The 24983-nt window shown below is 31.1% G+C and overlaps 5 protein-coding genes across 5 annotated transcripts; 4 read left to right on the forward strand and 1 right to left on the reverse strand.

Annotated features, from left to right (window-relative positions):
* Positions 1 to 1629: 1629 nt before the first annotated feature.
* OCT59_012853 (uncharacterized protein) lies at positions 1630 to 3051 on the reverse strand (the record flags this gene model as incomplete). Its single annotated transcript, XM_066140410.1, has 1 exon — positions 1630 to 3051. One exon carries the CDS (start codon positions 3049 to 3051, stop codon positions 1630 to 1632), a length of 1422 nt encoding a protein of 473 aa, XP_066001295.1.
* A 1022-nt stretch (positions 3052 to 4073) lies between these two features.
* OCT59_012854 (uncharacterized protein) lies at positions 4074 to 6834 on the forward strand (the record flags this gene model as incomplete). Its single annotated transcript, XM_066140411.1, has 6 exons — positions 4074 to 4353; positions 5105 to 5265; positions 5344 to 5418; positions 5507 to 5872; positions 5951 to 6232; positions 6328 to 6834. The coding sequence occupies 6 exons, from the start codon at positions 4074 to 4076 to the stop codon at positions 6832 to 6834; spliced, it is 1671 nt and encodes a 556-aa protein (XP_066001296.1).
* A 9123-nt stretch (positions 6835 to 15957) lies between these two features.
* On the forward strand, positions 15958 to 16659 carry OCT59_012855 (uncharacterized protein; the record flags this gene model as incomplete). The annotated part of the gene is made up of 6 exons (XM_066140413.1): positions 15958 to 16065; positions 16139 to 16180; positions 16259 to 16300; positions 16381 to 16422; positions 16503 to 16544; positions 16624 to 16659. 6 exons carry the CDS (start codon positions 15958 to 15960, stop codon positions 16657 to 16659), a joined length of 312 nt encoding a protein of 103 aa, XP_066001297.1.
* A 1588-nt stretch (positions 16660 to 18247) lies between these two features.
* On the forward strand, positions 18248 to 18787 carry OCT59_012856 (uncharacterized protein; the record flags this gene model as incomplete). The annotated part of the gene is made up of 1 exon (XM_025311447.1): positions 18248 to 18787. The coding sequence occupies one exon, from the start codon at positions 18248 to 18250 to the stop codon at positions 18785 to 18787; it is 540 nt and encodes a 179-aa protein (XP_025171532.1).
* A 3767-nt stretch (positions 18788 to 22554) lies between these two features.
* OCT59_012857 (uncharacterized protein) lies at positions 22555 to 23124 on the forward strand (the record flags this gene model as incomplete). Its single annotated transcript, XM_066140414.1, has 1 exon — positions 22555 to 23124. One exon carries the CDS (start codon positions 22555 to 22557, stop codon positions 23122 to 23124), a length of 570 nt encoding a protein of 189 aa, XP_066001298.1.
* Positions 23125 to 24983: the final 1859 nt, after the last annotated feature.

Raw genomic sequence — 24983 nt, forward strand, 5'->3', positions numbered from 1 at the left:
AAGCCAGAGGCGAATTTAATCTCAACAATGTTCAATAGTAATTAACGAAAATTGTGAAGTCGGATATATCAGGAGGACCTTCCAGTAATCTACTTCGTACCCTTTGGGTATATTAGCATGCATTTACTCCTTTAGATATTATTCGAAAAAAATATTACAACGATTAGTAGACTAAAGTGATAAATATCGCAATCTTATGTATTTTTAATACATGTTTCTTACTATTTATTTTTCTCGTTTCTTGGTTGCATTGTTATTTCTGCTGCCTGACATATATATTGTACTACGTAAGGAATGAGATAATGAAACGAGCTAACAGTCTGATCGTTTCCTGAGGAAACAGTTTTTGGAGTTGCATTAGTGTCATTTCAACAGATACTAGAACATCAACTAATTCGTAGGAACTCTATTTCGTACCCTTTGGATAGTAGAACTACAAGAGAAATAAATCCAATATTCAGTTCAGGAAATCTCGTATATAAAACATTCTATATAACTGTTGACGTTTATAAAACACTCTATAGCTATTGACGTTTATTTACCTTATTTGAGTTATACCAACATTCCCTATGATGTCACTTGCGTTACCAAAATAATTTCGACTTAACAAAGCACAGACCTTTGAGAAGCGAAGAAAAATCAACCCCATCGATATCGTTGTCTTATTTTTTATGTCGCCCTTGCCGTATCTTAACCCATCAATATATTCTCAAAAAAAATATTGCCATATCTGAAGTCTGTTTTTAACATCAGTAGGAGTTTATATGTCATCATCGAGTGTTTACAATAACCAGTTGGCGTAATCGATGACCGGGATTAATGATGCCATTTTGTATAGATTTCATTATCCTCTTCCGAATATCGTCAACTTAATACGTGATACAGGGAGTATATTGGTGGAACATCATCATTTTTTGTCTGCAAATCATGTGCGAATTCCACTTTTGATGTTTGTCAAAACTTTCAAGAATAGGATTAAGATTAGATTCAGAATAGTTGCATAATTATCGCCTAATGGAGTCTCACCTGACAACCTTGTAGAATCTACTTCATTCCAAATTAGCATCTTATGAAAACAGATGGATAGCGATTGGTGATAATACAGTTCAACCATAGAGATCTACCAGCAATACATCGAGGGCACGCTTCATAAATATAAAAGCAAGAAAAAGTTTTTATAACAAGGAACAAAGATGGAATAATGAAGGTTTTTGGAAAAAAGGATACGAGGATTAAATCGAGACGTGAATAGACAATGAATATGTGCTCTTAGTGACACTGCTAAATAAATTATTGTTTCTGGTATTTTATTTCTGATTTGTCGCATTTTATTGTTAAAAACTGTTTGTAAATACAAATTATCGAATTCTATTTAACTTCCATATCCCCAGGCGTCTGATAACTATTTTAATTTCCATCAGACTAACAAAATCAACTAACGTAAAAAGGATCTCTTAAACCACAGTATCATTGCATGGGAAACATAACTTAGAACAGGAATTTGTAGGTCTGTTGTAGTTGTAGAAAATGAAAAAAGTAAAGTAATGATAATTAAATACGAGTGTCCACAAACCTTATTCTAATTATTCAAAAATAACATACTTACTCACCTATGCGAACTCACTAAAATTAATTTCTTTTTTCATCATTTTGTCGTTCCTTTGACAATAAAATTTCGATAAGCTCAGATAGCTTTATGTTTGTTTCTGAGAGGCTAGTGACAACAGTATCTATCTTCTTGCTTGTTTCTGAGAAGTTTGTAGCAACAATATCCATCTTCTTCGAAAACGCATCTATCTTCTTGTTTGTTTCTGAGAAGCTTGCAACAACGGTATCCATCTTGTTATTCGTTTCTGAGAAGCTTGCAACAACGGTATCCATCTTGTTATTCGTTTCAGAGAAGCTTGTAACAACGGTATCCATCTTCTTCGAAAACGCATCTATCTTGTTCGATAGTATGACTGAGCTGTTTACCATTAACTGTGCTTCCACTATTTGTAATCGATAACTTTCTAGTTCATGGCAATTCTTGAGAAGATTACTGGGTTCAAGTGAATCACGAGAATCAAGCAACGGCTTTATATTCTCAGGGGCCATAGTCTTCACCTTTTCCCATTCCGTGTCGTCGAAATTAAGATGGACATGCGCATGACAATTTTGTGCATATTTGTCTTTTGCTTTAGCCTGCCCTGTCTCCCACGTCCCATAGTTAAGAGAAACCATGTTAAATCCCAATCGTCCTCGTTCTTCTAATAAATCTTGCCAAAATTGCTTATTTTTGATTATCGACGTGTTGTCGAAGTGATTAAAATTGTTTTTTGTGTCATCGTTGGGACGAGGAATCATTAGTAAACCACGAATCGGTTCTCGTCTAAACAATATGTAATACTTTGTTCGTTCCCATACAATAAGATTACCAATAACATAATAGCTACAAACGGTATCACGCCCATCCCGTGTTTTTGTAGTTCCTTTACACATAGCATCCAGATGATCTCGACTTAAAGAATTCTCTGTGTTAATATTGCAGTCTATTGTATTGACACTCTCTGGTACGTAATAGCGAAGAGAAGGATATGGCAAGCAAAAAGGATATGGCAAGCAAAAAGGATATGGCGAGCAAAAAGGAAAACCAAAATACTTACTGCAGTTGCCTTGCTTACGATCCCAACAATTTCTACCGAATTTACATTGAGTAAATGCCAAATCATTGACAGTTTTATTATGCTCGACTTCAAACAGTGCAATTTTTTCAACAGGCACCACTAATCGTGTATTGGTGACAAACATTCTTGCAAGTTTAGTTGCTTCTTCTAGAGGTTTTCCCCGTAAGTAAACATCAAACCACAAAACAGGATTTAGACAGGCCACAAAGAAGGCTTTGTTCTCCTCAAACCGCACTTCCAAACAATACGATTCAGTTAGTTTCGGTTCTGATTTGATGGCATTCAACAGTTTAATAGACGTCTCTGTGAGACTTTCTGGCTCAAGAGTACTTTGTATCTTGAAATACGGGCTTTGCAATGTCTCTGGATCTTCTAATTGTGCCATATGGTTTTATAACGAGCTGTCTTTCTAATTTTCGATTTAAATAGCTGAGAAATTTTTATCATCTTTTTTCACAGTTGATAAACTACTAAGCCATATAAATAAAATGTTAACGCATAATATGTTAGTATTGTTGTGCCCCAAGTTGCGATCTGCCCCGATTTAAAATTGGGGCAGATCCATTTTGCCCGAAATTGAAATTTCAATTTTGGGCAATCCAACTTGAAATTTCGAAATGGGGCACAGACATTTTACTGCCCGAAATTTTGATTTTGGGTCATGTGACTTATATGATCATCAAAAATCATTGGCTTTCAATTTGTTTGTGAAACTGTTATGCAAAATTTTGTACACATGATTCCGATGTTACAAGTCGATATACAACCAGTCGACAGATTAACCTAATAGATAATATTGATTATATTTGATTAATTTACACATATAGTATTATTATGTATATTCATTTTTATTATTGTTTATATTATTAATTTTCTGTATTTGTATTGTTTATATGTATACGATTTTTATTAAGATTCATTGTAGAATAATTAGCTCAATAGTAATTAACCGTTCAAATTTATCATTTGTGTTCTATTAAAATGTGGCTTACAATAAAACTGTCACCATTGTAATTACATAGATATATTATAATGAAACACTAACAATCTAGATAGATATATGATGTCAATAGGAAATCAATAGATTAGATTTCGCCCTTAATATCAGAAAAAGAGATGTCAGTTAGATAAAAATAGATATAAATATACCATCTGCCAACTCACTGATAGAAGTAGTGTCAGAATAGTGAAAAAGTGTTCAGAAATCATAAGAGTATTAAGCATTAATTAGTTTTCCCTTGAATTCTTTTAAGTTATCACTTTTATTGTTTTGGTTATAAAACAATAATCCTACGTTTATTCAATAAAAGCATTATACTTCAGTTAACTCCAACTTGTCGTTTCTTTTGTTATCAATCCTTTTTTTCGTGTCTCTCCACCCTAAATTTTATAAAAAAATTTTTTATCATGGAAACAGAAGAATTTTCTTTTATTAGTAAAGATACTTTTAATAAAATTATTGATAAATGTATACAAAACAGTAAATCTAAAACATCTGAAAAGCAATTTATAAATAAACACCTTTATGATGAAATAAAAACAGTTCTTTTAGATCATGTTTCTACATTACGGGATGCAGACTTTCGTTATTGGTGTAGAAAGAATTTCATTTTATTAAATACTGGAGGTGATTCTGTTGTATGTAAAAATAATAATAAAAGAACAAAAACAGCTTTAGATAAAGAAGGTAAATCTGCTGATTTTTTACCAATATTAGTCTTAGAAGAAATGTATAAAACAATTTGTTTGGAGCATGTACAAAATGTTCATTGTGGACAAAAAAATTTGTATAGAAAATTAAGAAGCAAATGGTATGGGGTGAAAAAGAAGATTATAGAGGAGTTTGTGAATCATTGTGAAATATGTGTACCACGCAGAACTATGTCCAAATCCACCTTAGCAGCAAGGCCTATAGTTGCGAAAAGATTTCTTTCGAGAGTACAGGTAATTTTAATGTTTGATTTTTAGCTTCTGTTTGATTACTTTACCTCCTGTTTAATTTGCTATATTTTTTTATAATATTTAGATGGATTTAGTTGATTTACGTCAGTATTCTGACAATGATTTCAAATATATCTTACATGTAAGAGATCATTTTTCCCGTTATTCATGGGCAAAACCCTTAACTTCTAAGGAACCCGCAGCTATTGCAGGGATATTATATGAAATTTTTTGTCAATTTGGACCTCCAATTATTTTGCAAAGTGATAATGGCAAAGAATTTACTGCACAAATAATTAAAAATCTAGTAGACTTATGGCCTGGTTTAAAATTGGTAAACGGTAGACCTAGGCATCCACAATCACAAGGCTTAATAGAAAGAGCAAATTCTATTTTAGAAAAAAAAATTGGAATGTGAATGGAACAAAATAATTCAATAAATTGGACTTTGTGCTTAAATTATGTTATTTTTACTATGAATAATACTATATGCCAAGCTACCAATAAAACTCCATATGAAATAGTATTTGGTATGCATCCACACAGTAATATAGCATGGATGGAACATCTATTTAAAGAAGAAAATTGTATAGATGAAGAGCAATTATTAGAAAATATTAATGTAGAACAAGAAGATACTTCACTTGACTTTGAAGAAGTAAGTATAAATAAAAAAATCTTTAAATTTGTTTATAATAAAATAATTTTTTTTAAAAAATTACAATATATAACATAGGAAAATGACGAAAATGAAGATAATAATAGTAATTCTATTCATGATAAACATCAGAGTAAAAGTAGAAATACAAAGGTAGTTAACCGTAATATATTTATTTAATCACAATATTTTAAATCAAATTATTTCAATATATTAAAAATTTGTTTATAATTTTATGCAGTCATTGAATAAAAATTCTAAAAACAAAGGTAAACAAAAGCAAGTAACTTTTGCTGTTAACAATAATCAAAATAAAGAATCAGATTATAATCACTACAATAATGATCTTAACAAAGATTCCGATAATTTTAATGAAGATTCTGATGATCTTAATAAAGATACTGATGATTCTAATGAAGATTCTGATGATTTTAACGAAGATGCTAATAATTTTAATGAAAATTCTGATGATTCTAACAAAGATTCTGATGATTTTAATGAAGATCATGCTAATAATCTTAATGAAGATTCTGATGATTTTGATGAAAATTCTGAAGATTTTAACGATCTTAGAAGCAATTTTAACAAAAATAAAAATATTAAGAAGGTAAACAAAAAAGTTATATTCTTGATTAAATTTTTAATTTATTTTAGTAAACTCTTTTTTGAATTTGTATTAATAAAGCAACCTAAACCTAAGCAAGTATCTAATGTTGATTCAAGTACATTATTTCAATTAAAACCTCCACAAATTAAAAATATCACTTGGGAAGAGATTAATGCATCATGGGAAGGCATGTTTGGATATAGTAATAAATTAAGATTAGGCGTAATTAAAAGAGACATCCTAGGATGTTTACGTGATTTAAAAGCAATGCGCAAAACAAATTCATTTGACAATATTTTATTAAATATTTGGGAAAAAAAATTCAACAAGTGGCTTGATGAACTAGATAATGAACAAAATGTGAGTTGTAATAATTTCTATTTTAATTATTATATTTAATTATTTATTTTTATTTTTTAAAAAATATATTTATTAATTTATTTTTATTTTTTTAGTCTGAAACAATTGAAGCTTCAACATCTCATGATTATATACGTGAAGATGCAAAAATGAATAACAAAAAATATAGAGATGACATGAAAATATTAATGGAGAAAAAAGTTAAAAAGAAAGATCTATTTAAGGTTGGTGATATTGTTAATCTTAAAATTCCAAAAGCAGATAAAGGAAAATTAGGACACAGTCATTTACCTTGTAAGATTTTACAAGTTAAATCTAATGGCTTTTACAATTTGGGATGTTTTGCGGGAACATTAAATGTAAACTATAAGGGAAATTGTTTGGAATCAACTGAATTAACTTCTATGGCTGAATTAACAAATATTCCAAATAAGGTAGTAACTGTTACAGAAGCAGTTAGATTACAAAGTAATATAAATTCAGTTAAATGCAAATGTCCTAATACAAATTGTAGTACTATGAAATGTGCATGTAAGAAATTAAATTTGTCTTGTAATATTAGATGTCATCCTGGTAAAACATGTCATAATCCTTCTTTATAATAATTAAAAATTTTATAAATCTACAATAATAAAGATCTAATTTTATAATTATAAATTGTTTATTTTGGAATTTTAAAAGTTTTCTATTGCAAAAATTTAAGATAAATTTTATAAAATATTAAGTATTAACATTAACAACTAAAATATAAAATAAAAGATTCAAATTTTAAATAATTAAATGATTAAAAAAAATTAATTAAAAAATTGCGACAATATAAATAAATGTATAGAGTGAAATTAAGACCTTAAATAAGTATTATTTCTATTTTAATTTTATAGAAAAATAATAGTTAACTTAAAGTCTTACTACATTCGTTAATTTAAATTTGGGGCAAATATAGATACCAGGCCTATGGTGTCCCAAGTTAACTATTGCCCAAATTTTAAATTGGGGCAAATATAGATATCGGGACTATGGTGCCCCAAGTTAACTATTGCCCAAATTTTAAATTGGGGCAAATATAGATATCGGGACTATGGTGCCCCAAGTTAACTATTGCCCAAATTTTAAATTGGGGCAAATATAGATATCAGGACTATGGTGCCCCAAGTTAACTATTGCCCAGATTTTAAATTGGGGCAAATTGAGATATCGGGACTATGGTGCTCCAAGTTAACTATTGCCCAAATTTTAAATTGGGGCAAATTGAAATATCGGGCCTGTGGTACCCCAAGTTAACTATTGGACAAATTTTAAATTGGAACAAATTGAGATATCGGGACTGTGGTGCCCCAAGTTAACTATTGCCCAAATTTTAAATTGGGGCAAATTGAGATATCAGGACTGTGGTGCCCCAAGTTAACTATTGCCCAAATTTTAAATTGGGGCAAATTGAGATATTGGGTCTGTGGTGCCCCACGTTAACTATTGCCCAAATTTTAAATTGGGGCAAATTGAGATATCGAGCCCGTGGTGCCCCAAGTTGACTATCACCCCAATTTAAAATTTGAGCAATAGTTAACTTGGGGCACCACAGGCCCAATATCTCAATTTGCCCCAATTTAAAATTTGGGCAATAAAATTGTATTGCCCCAATTTGAAATTTTAAGTTGGATCGCCCCAAATTGAAATTTAGATTTGGGGCAGATCATCAACTTGGGGCACAACAGTATGATTGCCAAGTTTGTCATCTGTTCAACAGAACCACTAGTCGAAAAAGGAATATTCGGCCTTAATACAATTTGGCCTATATTCGACTAGAATTAATAAAATTCAACTTCAATTAGTAAAGATCTACGATTAGACATATATTCAACCTAGTTGAATTATGTTAATCAAACATTACACGTTACGCAATACGCGTATTAAAATAAAAGTTTAAAAAAGGATCCTTTTTTAAACTTTTTTAATTTTCTTCCTTCCCTCCTCACCCTTTCCCTTCCTTCGTTCCCCTTTTCCTTCGTCCCAGTTTCTCTTCTTCCCCTTTCCCTCCCTTCGTTCTCCTTTCCCTTCCTTCGCTTTTCCCTTCCTTACCCTTTCCCCTTTCCTTTCGTCACTTATCTCTTTCGAAGGTATACATATACCTTCGAATTTTTACTTTTTTTAACAAAACGTTTCACTAACGTTTTCATTTTTTTCTTTTTTAGATTCAAGACGCCCATTTAAAAGGCTCGGGTGGGCTTCTGAAGTATGGAAAAACCAAGTTTTATAAGTACGAAACTTGGTTTATTTATTTATTTTTTTAATTTAGTATATGAACGGTTACTAACTATTCTTTTATTACTTTTTTTTTAGATTCGGCCGTTCGGGTGGGCTTCCGAAGTATGGAAAAACCAAGTTTCGTAAGTACGAAACTTGGTTTATTTATTTATTTTTTTTAATTTAGTATATGAACGGTTACTAACCGTTCTTTTATTACTTTTTTTTTAGATTCGGCCGTTCGGGTGGGCTTCCGAAGTATGGAAAAACCAAGTTTCGTAAGTACGAAACTTGGTTTATTTATTTATTTTTTTTTAATTTAGTATGAACGGTTACTAACCGTTCTTTTATTACTTTTTTTTTAGATTCGGCCGTTCGGGTGGGCTTCTGAAGTATGGAAAAACCAAGTTTCGTAAGTACGAAACTTGGTTTATTATTTTTTTTTTAATTTAATATGAACGGTTACTAACCGTTCTTTTTTTACTTTTTTTTTAGGTTCGGCCGTTCGGGTGGGCTTCCGTGTTCCGAAAAACGGAAAAATTCCAAAGATTCGTAAGAATCTTGGATTTTTTTTTTATTTTTTAAAAAAATATTATGAACGGTTACTAATAACCGTTCTTTTCTATTTTTTAGGATCGGGTGGGCTTCCGAAGAATGGAAAACCAAGAAACCAAGATTCGTAAGTAAGTACGAATCTTGGTTTAATTTTTTTGTTTTTTTTTTTAATATATGAATGGTTATTAATAACCGTTCTTTTCTTTTTTTTAGGATCAGGTGGGCTTCCGAAGAACAAAAACCCAAAGATTCGTAAGTACGAATCTTCAATCTTTTTTTATTTTTGATTATTACGAATGGTTTACTAACCATTCTTTCTTTTTTTTATAGGTTTGTGAGCTTCCGAGGATCGGGAAAAGGAGAACTAAGGTTTGTTACGAACCTTGGATTTTTTTTTAATATTATGAACGGTTTCTAACCGTTCTTTTTCTTTTATTTTTATAGGTTCGGTTGGCTTCTGAAACCAAGATTCGTAAGTACGAGTACGAATCTTGATTTTTGTTTTTTTTTATTATTTTGGAACGGTTTACTAACCGTTCCTTTCTTTTTTTATAGGTTCGTCCGTTTGGGTGAGTTTCCGAAGAATGAAGAACGGAAAAAACTAAGATTCGTAAGTATTCCGTATTACGAATCTTAGTTTTTTTTTCTTTTTTTTTATTCTTATTATTATGAACGGTTACTAACCGTTCTTATTCTTTTTTTATAGGTTTCGGTGGGCTTCTGAAGAACGAAAAAAAACTAAGATTTGTAAGTATTACAAATCTTAGTAGTTCTTTTTTTTAAAAAAAAGAAACGTTATACTGTATTAATGTTTCTATTTCTTTATTTTGTAGGAACTCCAGGGCTTTCTTTCTCTCTTCCCTCTCACCTTTCCTCTCCTCTTTCGTTATTCCCCGCCATTCCTCTATCTCTTACTTTTGTAGGACGTTTTCTTGGAATTTTCTTCAGCTTCGGTAGATTTCTTTAGTAGAATGTGTAGATCAACATCTTTGAATTGGTAAGTTTTTTTTTTTATTATTAATTTTGATTTTTTTTTATTGATTTTTTTTATCTTATAATTTGTAGAAATCAACAGTTTCGCACTTCCCGGATCGAATTGGTAAGTTTTCACTTAAAAACTTTTTTTAAAAATTTTTTTTTTATTATTAATTAATTTTTTTATTATCTTATTTTGTAGTTTCGGCTTCCTTATCCCGGATGATAGGATCGATTAGTAAGTTTCAAAATGGTTTGTTTTGAAACTTTTTTTTTAAAGTTTTGTTTTTCCGAATTTTTATTTCAGATCGGACTTGGACTTTATTTTTTTTCTTTAGTTATAGTGAGACGACTTTTAACATTCGTTCTTTTCAAGATGCGATCATGTGATTGTGAAATTGTGTATAATTATTTTATTTATACATTAGATAGATGCTAATATACATGTACTGTATATTTAAGTGTTTTAATAAATTAATAAATTTGAAATTGAACTAAATTAATAAATAAATATTGAGACAAAATTTTGTGTCGAATAATCATCCGAACTGCGCCTCAATTTGACGCCACTATTAGACCTAAATTCAACCTAAATTCAACCTAAATTCAACCTAGTCAAATTTAGGTCGAATGGTAGTGTAGTGATGGCCGAATTTTCTTTCCGAATTTGAGACGATTGGCACCCTAAATGCGCCCAAAAATTTGACCTCAATTTGACACAGGTTAGATCATCATTCGACCTATATTCAACCTGGTCAAATTTAGGCCGAATTGTCTTTTTTCAACTAGTGAACAGATGATATCAATCTAAAACAGGTAATAGAATTACTAATAATCATTGCCGTGATCGACAAAAAGGAAAAATAATTTTTGTTTATTGATATTTGTGTATTACATCATTATAACATGAAAAACACTTGAATATTTTTTCCGTGCATAAATAGTATGCAATGATTATTGATTCTGATTATTAGAAGATACGATGGTGATCAGTCGGAGACTGCTTGAAGAGCAAAATTATTTGGAATGACAAATGGGGAAAAGGCCATATTAGAATGTTTTTTATGCATTTTTTATGTATTTTACCTCTTTCTTTTTCCAGTGGAACTGGGCTCTGCCCAAAAAATTATGCTCACCACTGTAGATCATACATGGAGAATACCCAAGAAGTATGCCTCTCGTATCTTTGGTATTGCAATACGTCATTGCGTGATTAATTTTTGTCTCTATCTGCTATATTCCCATTTTGAAAAATTCTAATGATGAATAAGGGAAATAATGTCAATCTTCGAATATTATTCGTCCAATATCACGTGATACTCTGAACAAATGTATAGAGTATCATGTGAGCTTTTCTCTGTTAGGTGATGATTCTCCCAAAAAATTCAGCCCGGATAAACTTCTCTCCGACTTTTTTCTTATATAAAAGCATGTGACTACTACGGACAACGACTGCGGATATCGATGAATAGTCAAAAATTTCATAGGTCCGATAACTCTTTTAAAAAACAAACAATAAACAAACTAAAACAATCTCGTCTTGTAATATTTAGTTCTACTAAGAAGAACTATAATATATCGACTGTTATTGTATTGAAATTTTATTGGTGTACTTGATTGTCATAGAAAAAATAGCCGCAGTTACTGATTATGATGCTATTTTTTTGCATCGTATCACTTAATTCTGCTTCCGATTATTTTCTTCAATGAAACTGAAATTCACTTCGTTCACTTCTTCAAGGGGTGCACATATGTATTTTTCCAATATGTATTTCCTAAGGCTATACTCAGTTATCGATTAGTTAATCTTTGTGAACAATATTCTTTGGTAACGATCCAGTTCCATTTCGTACCATCTGATAGATAGAATTTAGGGAAATCATGAAGGATGAAGTCTAGCATAAAAAAATAGTGATTGTATACGTTAGTAGTCTATTAAATATTCTGAAGAAATGGACAACAAAAAGCCCTACCATCTTCTATTCCCACCTATATTATTTAATTTTGTTCCGACTTAGTAACACGTTTGAAGAAATCTCGAATCAAAAGTTGTGTAATTCCAATAGAGTAACTCTTTTATCAAAATATTGCAGTTTCTTCTTAGGATCATATATAAACGTAAACATAGTTATACAGATAGAACCATTCTTAAAAACTTATTTAATCCATTAGTAAACAAGACTGTGATGAAAGTCCTATGCCTAGTATTTCAGTCGAAGACTGCCCGGAGGACACACTATATACGTAAAGATTTTTAAGGTATTCATGTAATCAGTTGGAATAGATAAATCGTTATATTTTTCATTAAGAATAACAATGTGTCCATTGAAAAATAGATTCCCACCTGTGTCGAATTATTTGTTCTTCAATCCTGTCAAAATTTTTAATGCGATCCCAACATAATATATCATGTGGTAAGAAAGTACAGTAGACAAATCTCCATTGACCAATATAGTTGAACGTTAATATGTATCAGATAAATTGTTACCAAATTATTCCATTTCAAGTGCCCAAAAGTAATTAGTAACATGAAGTATCCACGCTAAGGTGTTGTGCCCTTCACAGGGAAAGTATTAACTTCTTTATACGAGAGTTTGATGTTATTATTCCACCTTTGAAGTGAGTGATATGATTAAACGCAAGTCTCGAAAAATCCAGAAATTATCTGTGAGAAAAATACTCTCACAGGTCGAAGGGGCGCCATTGTCCAAAATTCAAAAAATGCAAATTCCCCATTTTCCTGGAAAATGGTGGGAAATTGTGGAAAATGCTGCATTACGCTGAGCAATTTTTTGGAATAGCATTGTTACAACATTGTCCGATTTAGCAAATCTTATGAAATTTTGGGAAAATGCTACATTATATCTCAAATGTAACATTTTTGTAACATTTCGTAACATTGTTATAACATTGTCATTAAAATCAAATTTTGCTTTTTTTTTGTTAAATGTTCCAATTTTCTTGCAAATGGTGCATTTTTATGAAAATTTCACATTTTACCTCAAATGTAATAACATTTAATAAAATTGTTATAACATTGTCAATTAAAATCAAATTTTGCTTTTTTTTTGTCAAATGTTCCAATTTTTTTGCAAATGGTGCATTTTTATGAAAATGCCACATTTTATCTTCAATGTGATATCATTGTAACAACATTTCATAAAATTGTTATAACATTGTCAATTAAATTCAAATTTTGTCAAATATTCCGATTTTCTTGCAAATGGTGTATTTTTTTATGAAAATTCTATATTTTCTGTCAAATGTTGCATATTTTCAGCAAATTTTACGTTTTTTTGGTCAAAATGTTTCATTTTCGTCAGAATGTTAAGATTTTACATTTTTTTTTGAAAATGCTCAGTAATATAGCATTACACTGGAAAATGTAGCATTTCACCAAATTACACTAAAAAGCATCACAATTATCTCATTTTTTGGAAAATTCCACATTACATTAAATTATACTAAAAAATGTAGCACTATACTAGATTATGCGGCATTGCACTAAAAAATACCACAATTACACTAGACAATGTAGCATTACACTAAAAAGTACCACAATTATCATATTTTTTAGAAAATTTCGTGTTATGCTGGAAAATGTAACATTATGCTAGAAAATTCAGAATTGCACTAAAAAATACCACAATTGCACTAGACAATGTAGCATTACACTAAAAAGTACCACAATTATCATTTTTTTTTTAAAAAATTTCGCGTTATACTGGAAAATGTAACATTATGCTAGAAAATGCGGAATTGCACTAAAAAACGCGGAATTGCACTAAAAAACACAAAAAAAATACTACAATTACATTGGATAACGTAGCATTACACTTAATTACATTAAAAATTGATGATAATTTTTATTTATTTAATTACGTACATTATTAAATTTATAATATTTATATTTTAAACGCATTATTTAACATTAAACACATTGTTAATATAACACGATGTGTTGTGATGTAATTTAATACTAAACCTTACTACTGAAGACTCCCTCTTTTTGTCACTATAAACAGGCGGAGGGAGCAGCAATGGCTCTCCCCCTATAGGTACTTTATGACCTCTACCTGTTTACAGAGGAGGGGCTTTTCGTAAAGTATTAGTTAATAGATATATATATATGTATATATAAGCATATATATACATCTATTTAAAATTATTAAAATAAAAAAAAAAAATTCCGGGGCGGGGGAAAGCCCCTATTTATATAAAATTATATATCACGTGCATCACGTGATATTACTTAATAATTACCGCAGCTTCAGCTGCGGTATAACGAAAAAAAAAATTAAGCTTTTTTTAGCAAAAGCTTAATTTTTTTTCTCACGTCCTCTTTCTTTCTTCCCTTTTCCCTTTCCCTTTCTCCTCCTCCCTTTTCGTTTCATTTCCCCCTTTTCTCCCTCCATTTTCCCTTTCCCTTTCGTTCTCTTCCTCCCTTTTCGTTTCATTTCCCTTCCCTTCGCCCTTTTCCCCTCTCTTTCTCTCCCCTTCCCCTTTCCCTTCCCGGAAAATTCCAACGAAATGGTAAGTTTCGAAGCGTTCGCTTCGAAACTTTTAATATATTTTTTTAATTTCTTTTAGGAAACGTTTCTAACGCTTCCTATACTCTCTTTTTTTAGATCTCGATATTCGATTTCGGAAATTTAGGAAATTAAGGGTAAGTTTCAAAGCGAGTTCGCTTCGAAACAGTGTTTTTTTTAATTTCTTTAGGAAACGTATCTAACGTTTCTTATTTTTTTTTTTGTGTAGGTCCTTTGGCATGCTTCTTTGGGATTCGAAATGGTAAGTTTCGAAGCATATGCTTCGAAACTTTTTGAAAATTTTTAATTTCTTTAGGAAACTTTTCTAACGTTTCCTTTCTTTCTTTTTTTGTGTAGGTCTTTCGGTATTCGACTTCGGGAAGCAAGGAACCGAAAGGGTAAGTTTCGAAGCGTTTCGCTTCGAAACTTTTTAAAAAAAATTATTTTTTTTTAATTTTTTGTAAGGAAACGTTTCTAACGTTTCCTATTTTTTTTGTAGAGATTTTTCGATATTCGACTTTGGAAGGCGAATCGGTAAGTTTCGAAGCGTGTTGTTGTACGCTTCGAAACTTTTAAGAAAAAAATTTTTTCTTTTTTTTGTAAGGAAACGTTTCTAAGTTTCCTTTTTCTTTTTGTAGGAACGCCGGACGTTTGGATGATGAGTTCGAAACGAACCGGTGAGTTTCGCAACATTGTGTTGTGAAACTTTATTTTTATTTATTTCTTTTTAAGAAACGTTAACTAACGTTTCTTTATTTTACTTTTGTAGGTTCCGGACGTTAGGATGATGGTAAGTTTCGCAATGTTACATTGCGAAACTTAATTTTTTATTTTTTTTTTATTAAAAGAAACGTTAACTAACGTTTCTTTCCTTCTTTTTGTAGGTTCCGGACGTTTGGATGAAACGACCCGGTGAGTTTCGCAACGAATCGTTGCGAAACTTAATTTATTGTTTTTTTTTAAAGAAACGATATTAAACGTTTCTTTCCTTTACTTTTTGTAGGAACACCGGAATGAATTCACGAACCGGACTTTGGGTGGAAGGTAATAAAGGGAATTTTGTTTTTGTTTATATTTTTTTCTTTATTTCTTAACGAAACGTTAACTAACGTTTCAATTTTTTTTATAGATCACCTTAACATCCACTTCTGCCAAATTGGAACTAAAATGGTTAAGAAGTTCAAAAAGAAAGTGCTTGGCAAAGGTGAATGAATTGAAGAACCCATCCAAGTAATTGGAGGAGACAAAGGAAACTCCGGGCATTTGGTGGGGTGTTCTTTTATTATATAACGAAACATTATTTAAGTTTCGTTTATTTTTTGTTTTTTTATAGGTTAAAGGAATGAAAGGGAAAGGTGAGAACGAAAGGAAAGAGAAAGATGAGAACGAAAGGGAAAGGTGAAAAACGAAAGGGGAATGTGAAAAATGAAAGGGGAAGGTGAAAAATGTAAAGGAAAAGAGAAAACGAAAGAGAAGACGAAAGGGAAGGGTGAGAACGAAAGGGAAAGGGAAAACGAAGGGAATATTTCGAAGGTATACTTCGAAATTTTTTTATTTTATTTTTCAACGAAGTGTTTATTAACGCTTCATTTTTTTTTTTTTTTAGGTTCGGCGGCCATTGGACAGACCGGAATTCAATATTTCGAAGGTATACTTCGAAATATTTTTTATTTTTATTTTTTTCAACGAAACGGTTATTAATGTTTCGTTTTTTTTTCTTTTTTAGGTTCAGCAGCTCATTGGACGTATGGAATTCAACATTTCGAAGGTATGTAACTTCGAAATGTTTCTTTAATTTAATTTTTTTCACGAAACATAAATTAATGTTTCGTTTTTTTTCTTTTTTAGGTTCAGCGGCTTATTGGACGTATGGAATTCAACATTTCGAAGGTATATAACCTTCGAAATGTTTCTTCAATTTAATTTTTTTCATGAAACATAAATTAATGTTTCGTTTTTTTCTTTTTTAGGTTCAGCGGCTTATTGGACGTATGGAATTCAACATTTCGAAGGTATATAACTTCGAAATGTTTCTTTAATTTATTTTTTTTTACGAAACGTATATTAATGTTTCGTTTTTTTCTTTTTTAGGTTTTCTATTTTGGCACTGGTGCGGATTATCCATAGATTATCGGATATCTGATAAATATAGATTATCGTTAAATAATAATAATTGTGCATTTATTAATAAATAAAATTATAATAGATTATAAATCAGTGTTTTAAATTGTCATGGCGTTTACACTAAATTGTTTAAAATTATTACTAAATTTCGCTCAATTGTCCGAAAATTTCACTCAATTATCTGAAATTATTGCAAAATTTCACTAAATTATCTTCGAAAATGTTGCATTTATATCGTTTACACTCAATTGTCCAAAATCGGTAAAACATTTTCACTCAATTGTCCGAAATTATCCTAAATTTCACTAAATTATTCAAAAATCTAGCTAACATTTACCAAAAAAATGCAAAATTCACCACAATTTTCCACAATTTGTATTACGTTTGCACAACATTGCTGAAAAATTCACCTAAATTTTCAACAATTTACATAATATTACTAAAAATACACTACAATTTACCACTATTTGCATTACGTTTGCATAACATTACTAAAAATACACTACAATTTACCACAATTTGCATTACGTTTGCATAAAATTACTAAAAATTTGACTAAATTCACCACAATTTACATTACGTTTACATAAAATTACTAAAAATTTGACTAAATTCACCACAATTTGCACTTCGTTTGCATAGCATTACTAAAAATTTAACTAAATTCACCACAATTTACATTACGTTTACATATAATTACTAAAAATTTAACTAAATTCACCACAATTTGCACTTTGTTTACATAACATTACTAAAAATTTAACTAAATTCACCACAATTTGCACTTCGTTTGCATAAAATTACTAAAAATTTGCCTAAAATTCACCACAATTTACATTACGTTTGCATAAAATTACTAAAAATTTAACTAAATTCACCACAATTTACACTTCGTTTGCATAACATTACTAAAAATTTGCCTAAAATTTCCCACAATTTAATGATAATTTACTGAAAAATTTCTCAACATTTGAATTAGGAATTCTGTAGGAATTCCGCCATTTTGACAAAATTTGCCAAATTGTAAGTCCTCCATTATCCCAAAATTGTAACACAATTTACCTCAATTTACCGGGATAATTCTCAATTTGCCAGAAAAATTCCAGGCAAATTTTGCGACAATGACATCTGTTCGACCTGTGTCTGTTGGGCCCACTACCGTTTTCGTCAACTTTTAATCTCCAAGGCGGAAGAATTGGGAATTTCGATTATAATCCAGAATGAAGCATTTACTTCCAAGACTTGCGGTTGTTGTGGAAATGTACAGGATATTAATGGAAAAAAAGTATACCGATGCTCAAAATGTGGGATTGCATTAGACAGAGATATAAACGGAGCTCGAGGGATTTCCTTCAAGCGTTGCTTGATGGGGCCGTGTGTTTGCACACAGGAAACAATAGACACTACTAGAAATAGTATTGCTTGTTATTGATAATAAAATCCATCTGAGTACCTATACTATGTTATCATCAGCACGATTTTTTGTGTCTAAGATAAGTAGTTTCCATGTTACTATTTTTGCATTCCTTTAGCAATATAGGTTGGTCATAAAATTGAATTTAGAATATGAATATAAAAGTCATAATCAGAAATGGACAATACTGATGAAATTCCCTCTCTTTATGAGCTTGTTAAAAGCGATACATTACAAGCTCATGATAAGTTTGTGGCTGATGAAAACATGCGAACTGGAAAATTGTTCATTTATAATGGTGTGCCTATGATCGTAACACCGGATGGTATACCATGTTTTTCGGTAGACGACTTTGACAAGGTTCTTACGAATGAAGTATATTTTATTTCCGAGACTAAATCAGAAGACTATGGAGTTGGTCGTGTAGATAACAATAAACTTGTAAATAAGGATCTCTATGATGCATCACTTAATGAAGCATTCAAAACTGCATTAGACATTGGTCTAATAAAAGTAAACGAAATTATCGTTAGAAAGGATAATCGTCAAGGAAAGATAATTGGTGACACTTGGAATCGCATCATCACTAGAGATGGACTACCATGTAATTCTTTTGGAGAATTCGGGAACTTTCCCTGGAGGCTAATACCAGGAGATGGATCTTCGCCAGATGATTTTGGAGAATCTTGTGGACACGAAGCAATTAAAAAAAATTAATATTACGTACCTGATTGTACTATTTCTTGTTGTGATGGAACTATAAATGTTGTGTAAGCAGATAACAGGAGAATGATACTATGTTTCGGGAAGATGTTATTAAGCATACATTTGTTTTTTTTGTTTTCAAGAGTACGAGATTATCGATTTATAAAAAAATAAAAAAATTGGGAACATAAGAATCTACTTCGTAGGCGGAACCTAGAATCTTAAACGTGTATTCAAAATATTTACCTTCGTAGATTACAGATAGTTTGACATTTCAAGGTAAATTATCTAATCACTGATGATGAATTATTGAATTTTGGAATGCGGACAGGTTCATTTCATAACGGCTGCTATTACTCGCTTTAAAAACTAATAGTATCAGCTACTAGGATCTTATCGTCAAACGATTAATACATGCTTCATTATTTTTTTTAATAAGAAATACTCCTAAACGCACTTGAAAGCTTTTCACTCCTTGGATCCATGGCAACTGTTTACATAAAATTAATCACATTACTAATAGTTATTTTCTTTCGCAGTCTTATATCTTTACTTTAACATAGTTACTTATTCCTGGAAGTGAAGAATTTTTTGGGCGCACACAACTTGTTCATTATCACACACGTAATAGATTTTGTGATTAAGAGTAAAAAAAATGAATAAAAAGCGTGATTGAGCGACAAGACAGTCGGCTTACAGTCTCGTAGTTATTGATATCCGCAGTCGACATCCGCAGAAGCCATATGATTTTTGCGGGGCCTTCATAACTTGGTTTCTTGTCAAATCCATGAATAGATTAAGGACTCTCACCATATTATATGTAGCCTTCAGGTATCCGATACATTATCTAACAACAGAACTAATAACCCATTACTTTTCATGTATGCATAGGTAAAGTATATAACTCCGTTTTATGAGGATTGTGTTCATACCATAACAATGGACTTTTTATTTCAGGGAACTAAGCTTCGTTTACATTAATTTGCTGTAAGGTTATCCTCATAATAATGTAATACACTGTTAACAGAGAGTATAGTTTGGAGTTCAGAGCTTGAATATCACAACACGCTATATATATTTACGAAACAAATCGTTCAACAAAACCATCGCTCTCTATTACATCACGTAAGAACTTTTGTACTATATATTGCGAAACAATACCCTCCAGTATTTCTATTATTTACAATAAAGTACAACAAACGTCATTAATCAGCAAAGCGTTCCAAGTAAAGTACGATATTAAGATGATTGTATAATACAACCTGTATACTATAACATTTTTGTCTCTCTCAGAAATTGCTGTGACATCGCCATCTCGATTTATAAATAAGACTACGCTATAGAATATATTTATTCTGTTATCTATTATCCTGATTATTTTTGCTTTGTCTTTGTCATTTTTCTCCAGGCATTTTGGTTCTCTCCTGACAACCTAAGTAATGGTTACTGTTGCCTGCAGTTTTTCTATATTAACACAATAAACAATAAACACAATCGAGGAAAAGCTCAGACGCCCTCTTATTCCTGTTATTATTCCGTTGTTAACCCCCCGCCCCCCCTCATGATATTCCTGGTGTCTCTTCGAGACGTGATGTTAACCCTTATACTAAGTTACAATCCTAGACTTAACATTGACACTGTTTCGTAATTATGTAGACACAATAAAAAACATCTGATATTTGATCAACGTCTATTCTATTTGTTTGGACGCTTGTCTTACATCTCGTTACTTAGAAAATAATGCCCATCGAAACTATACAATAAGATTCTAAAAATATATCATCTCTCTTATCGCATAAACGATCACTATGTTCATCCCAATAATAACTTGTTGTACTGCAAATGGTATTAGAATAATGGGTGATTATATTATGTAATAACACATGCGGTATCTCCTAGAGTTCCTTCGGAAAAGCAAGTTTCACTAATTTTTGTATAAGATAAATTGTCCGCATCTGTGAATATTGCAACAGAGATTAGTTTATTCTGGAATTGCGTCTATTTTCTCGAATGAGATAAAAAAGAAATCATTATGATGGCAGATTGGTAAGACAACATATTCACTTAAAAATCGAGAGAACACCATTAGGAATGACTGAAAAATATGTACATTGAAATTACTCACCTTGTGTGTTCCCAAGTTAGCTCTAAACGAACTTTGAAATACGTAACAGCAATCAAAGTTGCTTCCAAGAACATACCAATAAATTTTACTAAAAGGGGCCGAATAGTATGACGAGTACTACTAATATATCTCACACGTAAAGCGATAATCTTTTTTACACATTATATTTTTGTTTTCCTCGGTCCATGAAATTAGTCCATGGAGAAATCAAAGAAGTGGAATCAATTTCAGCAGAATTACCAGGACCATGTATCTCATCAGTCTTATGAATACATTTCCTAAAACCTTTGCAGAGGAAGTTCTATCTGACCGTCTTGCCCTATGAATCTAGGTTCCTAGAACCTCCTCCTCCATAATTTTCACTCCATTATTTTCCTCGTTCCTCGAAAAATCATGGAGATTTTTTTTTGCTTACATTTGTCTATTTAATCATCTACGTAATTGATAATGTATGAGAATTGTAAAAAACGAATACAGAGCGTGGTTGAGCAGCAAGACGCTCAGGCTATTTCTTCGAAAGGCTACGCCAAGCCCCTCTTCCTCGTTCCTCCAAAAATCAGAGATTTTTCTGCATACATTTGTCTGTTATTCACCTACGTAATTGATACCGTTTTGTGCATAGTAAAAAATCTATAACCAATGAACGTGTACATTCTTTCCCCAGAGGGTCATTCCAGTTCTACTCCGTACCCTTTGGGTAGATAGAATCTAGGGCAAGACGGTCAGTTCATAGGCTCGAAGAGCAAAATGCACTTCAATCTGGTTTCTTTAGAAAAAGAATATACTACTTTGTAATGATCGCTCTGAATGTATTTCTTCTTCATTGTTGACCGGACAAATAATCTCATCGTTGATCACCATTTCAAGAGAAATGTTTACATTAAAACTCTACAATATTTCATTCCAGAACTATTGATCTTTAGTTAAATAACAATTATATGTAGTACCGTTTATTGGTGGAGTTTGAGTACATCTTTTTTGTTCTTTATTATATTATTCATAAAAGCTGTATTGCTTGTATATATAACTTCAGTAATCGTTATCAACTACTCAGTGCTATTCCTATTATTCAACGCAAATTATATACAGAAAGCTTCTATACGAAAGAACTAGACAAATTATTTTTTGATCGTGTTATGATTGTTATGTGATACAAAAATTTGTGAAACACATGAAATAAGGAAACTGTGACCCCTGGGTCACGCTCTCGTTGTTGGACAATTTTTTAGTATATAGATTGTCATTATGCATAAAAAAAACATATGCTAGCTTTTATTTTCGTCTTCATATTTTTTCATTATTCTCTTTCCAACTTGCGTTAATTCACATGGAATCTAGGGAAAAACCTCTAAAGCTGTTCGGTAAGAAATAAGCCAACTGTGACCTGAGGGTCACGGTCTCGTTGTTCGAAATGATTGTGCACTAATTTTGTTCTACAGTACTAGTAAGGTTACTATGTAACATATCTTATGCAAATTCGTACTGATTAGATTTTATGTATTACATATGAGCCACAAACTAACCATTTCGTGGAACCCTTGTGGGATGAAATTTATGCCAGAACTTTCGATTTAACGGTACAACATACTTTCTCATTTGAATTCCAAGCTATCTTACGAGTTTTCTAAAAAATTAAAAATACTAATCAGAAGAGATGTTGTCCCTACGCTGTTTCGTTGTAGCAACTTCACACACTGATACAATTTTAATTGAGGTCAGTGATGAAGATACTATTGGCATTCTCAAAAAGAAAATCAGGGCAAATAAAGATTACGAATTTGATGAACAGGACGAGTTCACAATATGGAAAATAGACCTCCTTAAAAAAGATTACCGAAAGAAGTCAGGACCCGTTAGAAGTTTTATACCATTCAACCTAAGTATTAAGGAAGTGTTAGGTGGTGAAGAGCTAAGGAACTCTGAAGCGAAAATAAAAGATGCTTTCCTTCATGTGGCCGAAGATTGCTACCATGTGGGCATTCAAATTCAACCGCTACCTGATAACTCTGTTTACGTGTTTGTTGACGATTCCAATTTATTTATCGAAGGCAAATTTGCGGTCGGAACAAAAGAAATGTTAGGCTGCCTTTCATCAAGGGGGTTTCAACTAAACGAATTTCGTATAGATCATGGTTTGCTGCTCGAGGTAGTCCTTGATGGGCGCCTAAAGGGTAGTAAACCGGTTCTTGTTGGTTCTCGTCCTCCAAGTGATGAAGATTTGTAGAACTTTATTAGAGAAAAGGATTATGAAGTCAATGCGCTTGACAGAAATGTAAGAAATCGTGAAAAGGCAGTAGATCCTACGTTAGGACAAGCTATCGATTCCGCCGTAATGTAATACCCTCCCGGCGTTCTGGTACTTGTTGCTAGTGATGGATACTATTATCCTCATATAATGCTGGCCTTGCACAGGTCGAAGGGGCACCATTGTCCAAAATTCAAAAAATGCAAATTCCCCATTTTTCTGGAAAATGGTGGGAAATTGTGGAAAATGCTACATTACGCTGAGCAATTTTTTGGAATAGCATTGTTACAACATTGTCCGATTTAGCAAATCTTATGAAATTTTGGGAAAATGCTACATTACACCTCAAATGTAACATTTCGTAACATTGTTATAACATTGTCAATTAAATCAAATTTTGCTTTTTTTTTGTCAAATGGTGCATTTTTATGAAAATTCCGCATTTTGCCACCAATGTAATATCATTGTAACAACATTTCATAACATTGTTATAACATTGTCAATTAAAATCAAATTTTGCTTTTTTTTTGTCAAATATTCCGATTTTCTGCCAAATGGTGCATTTTTATGAAAATTCCGCATTTTGCCACCAATGTAATATCATTGTAACAACATTTCATAACATTGTTATAACATTGTCAATTAAAATCAAATTTTGCTTTTTTTTTTGTCAAATATTCCCAAATGGAGCATTTTTATGAAAATTCCACATTTGCCACCAATGTAATATCATTGTAACAACATTTCGTAACATTGTTATAACATTGTCAATTAAAAATCAAATTTTGCTTTTTTTTTGTCAAATGGTGCATTTTTTATGAAAATTCTGCATTTGCCACCAATGTAATATCATTGTAACAACATTTCGTAACATTGTTATAACATTGTCAATTAAAAATCAAATTTTGCTTTTTTTTTGTCAAATATTCCAATTTTCTGGCAAATGATGCATTTTTATGAAAATTCCACATTTTTTTATCAAATGTCGCATTTTTTAACAAATTTCATGTTTTTTTGGTCAAATGTTACATTTTTCATTAGAATGTTGTTTTTTTCGATAAAATGTTACATTTTTTTGCAATTTGTTGATATTTACTAGAGATGATGTAACATTTTGCAAAAAATTATATCATTTACTAAAAAAATGCACCATTATCGAACATTATTTACTAAACATTAACAAAATTGTGTCTAACTATCTATTAAAGATAACATGATCTCAATTTTTGAGTGAATTTTTCTTAACTGTGATCTGGAATCAAAATTTACCATAATATTAATTCACTAATTGCTTAATTTTGACTCATGTGATTTCCCCAATAATTATAACAATTATATTAGCAGACGAAAAGTTTAAATAAAGTATATTCAAAGTTTCCAACTTATGCAGTTATTTCGAAGTTTTTCCTTCGAAATGTTATTTTCTCTTTAGGAAACATTTTATTAAATATTTCACCTGCCGAAACTATTAATCTGCAGTTTGCAGATTTTTATTCGATTTAGATCGGATGATCGATAATCTTTTCTTTCTTACTTCTACCGGCCCTTGGATGAAATAAAATGGACGGATTTTTTTAAAGGAAACATTATACTAAATGTTACCTTTTGATTTGCAAGTTTCGTGACCTTTCGTTACGAAACAATTTTTTTTTATTAAAAAAATTTAGGGATTTGGCTCCGACGTGGAAACCAACTTCCCAGGTGAGTTTCGAAAGGAGAAATTTCGAAATTTTATTAAAAAAAAGGAAACTCTTTTTATTTCTTTTTTTACGGACACCAAGTCCTCAGGTAAGTTTCGAAACAAAAAATTCGAAACTTTTACTAAAAAAAACCTGAGT

Source organism: Rhizophagus irregularis, chromosome 20 (assembly GCF_026210795.1).
Source record: "Rhizophagus irregularis chromosome 20, complete sequence".
NCBI classification, from domain to species: domain Eukaryota; kingdom Fungi; phylum Glomeromycota; class Glomeromycetes; order Glomerales; family Glomeraceae; genus Rhizophagus; species Rhizophagus irregularis.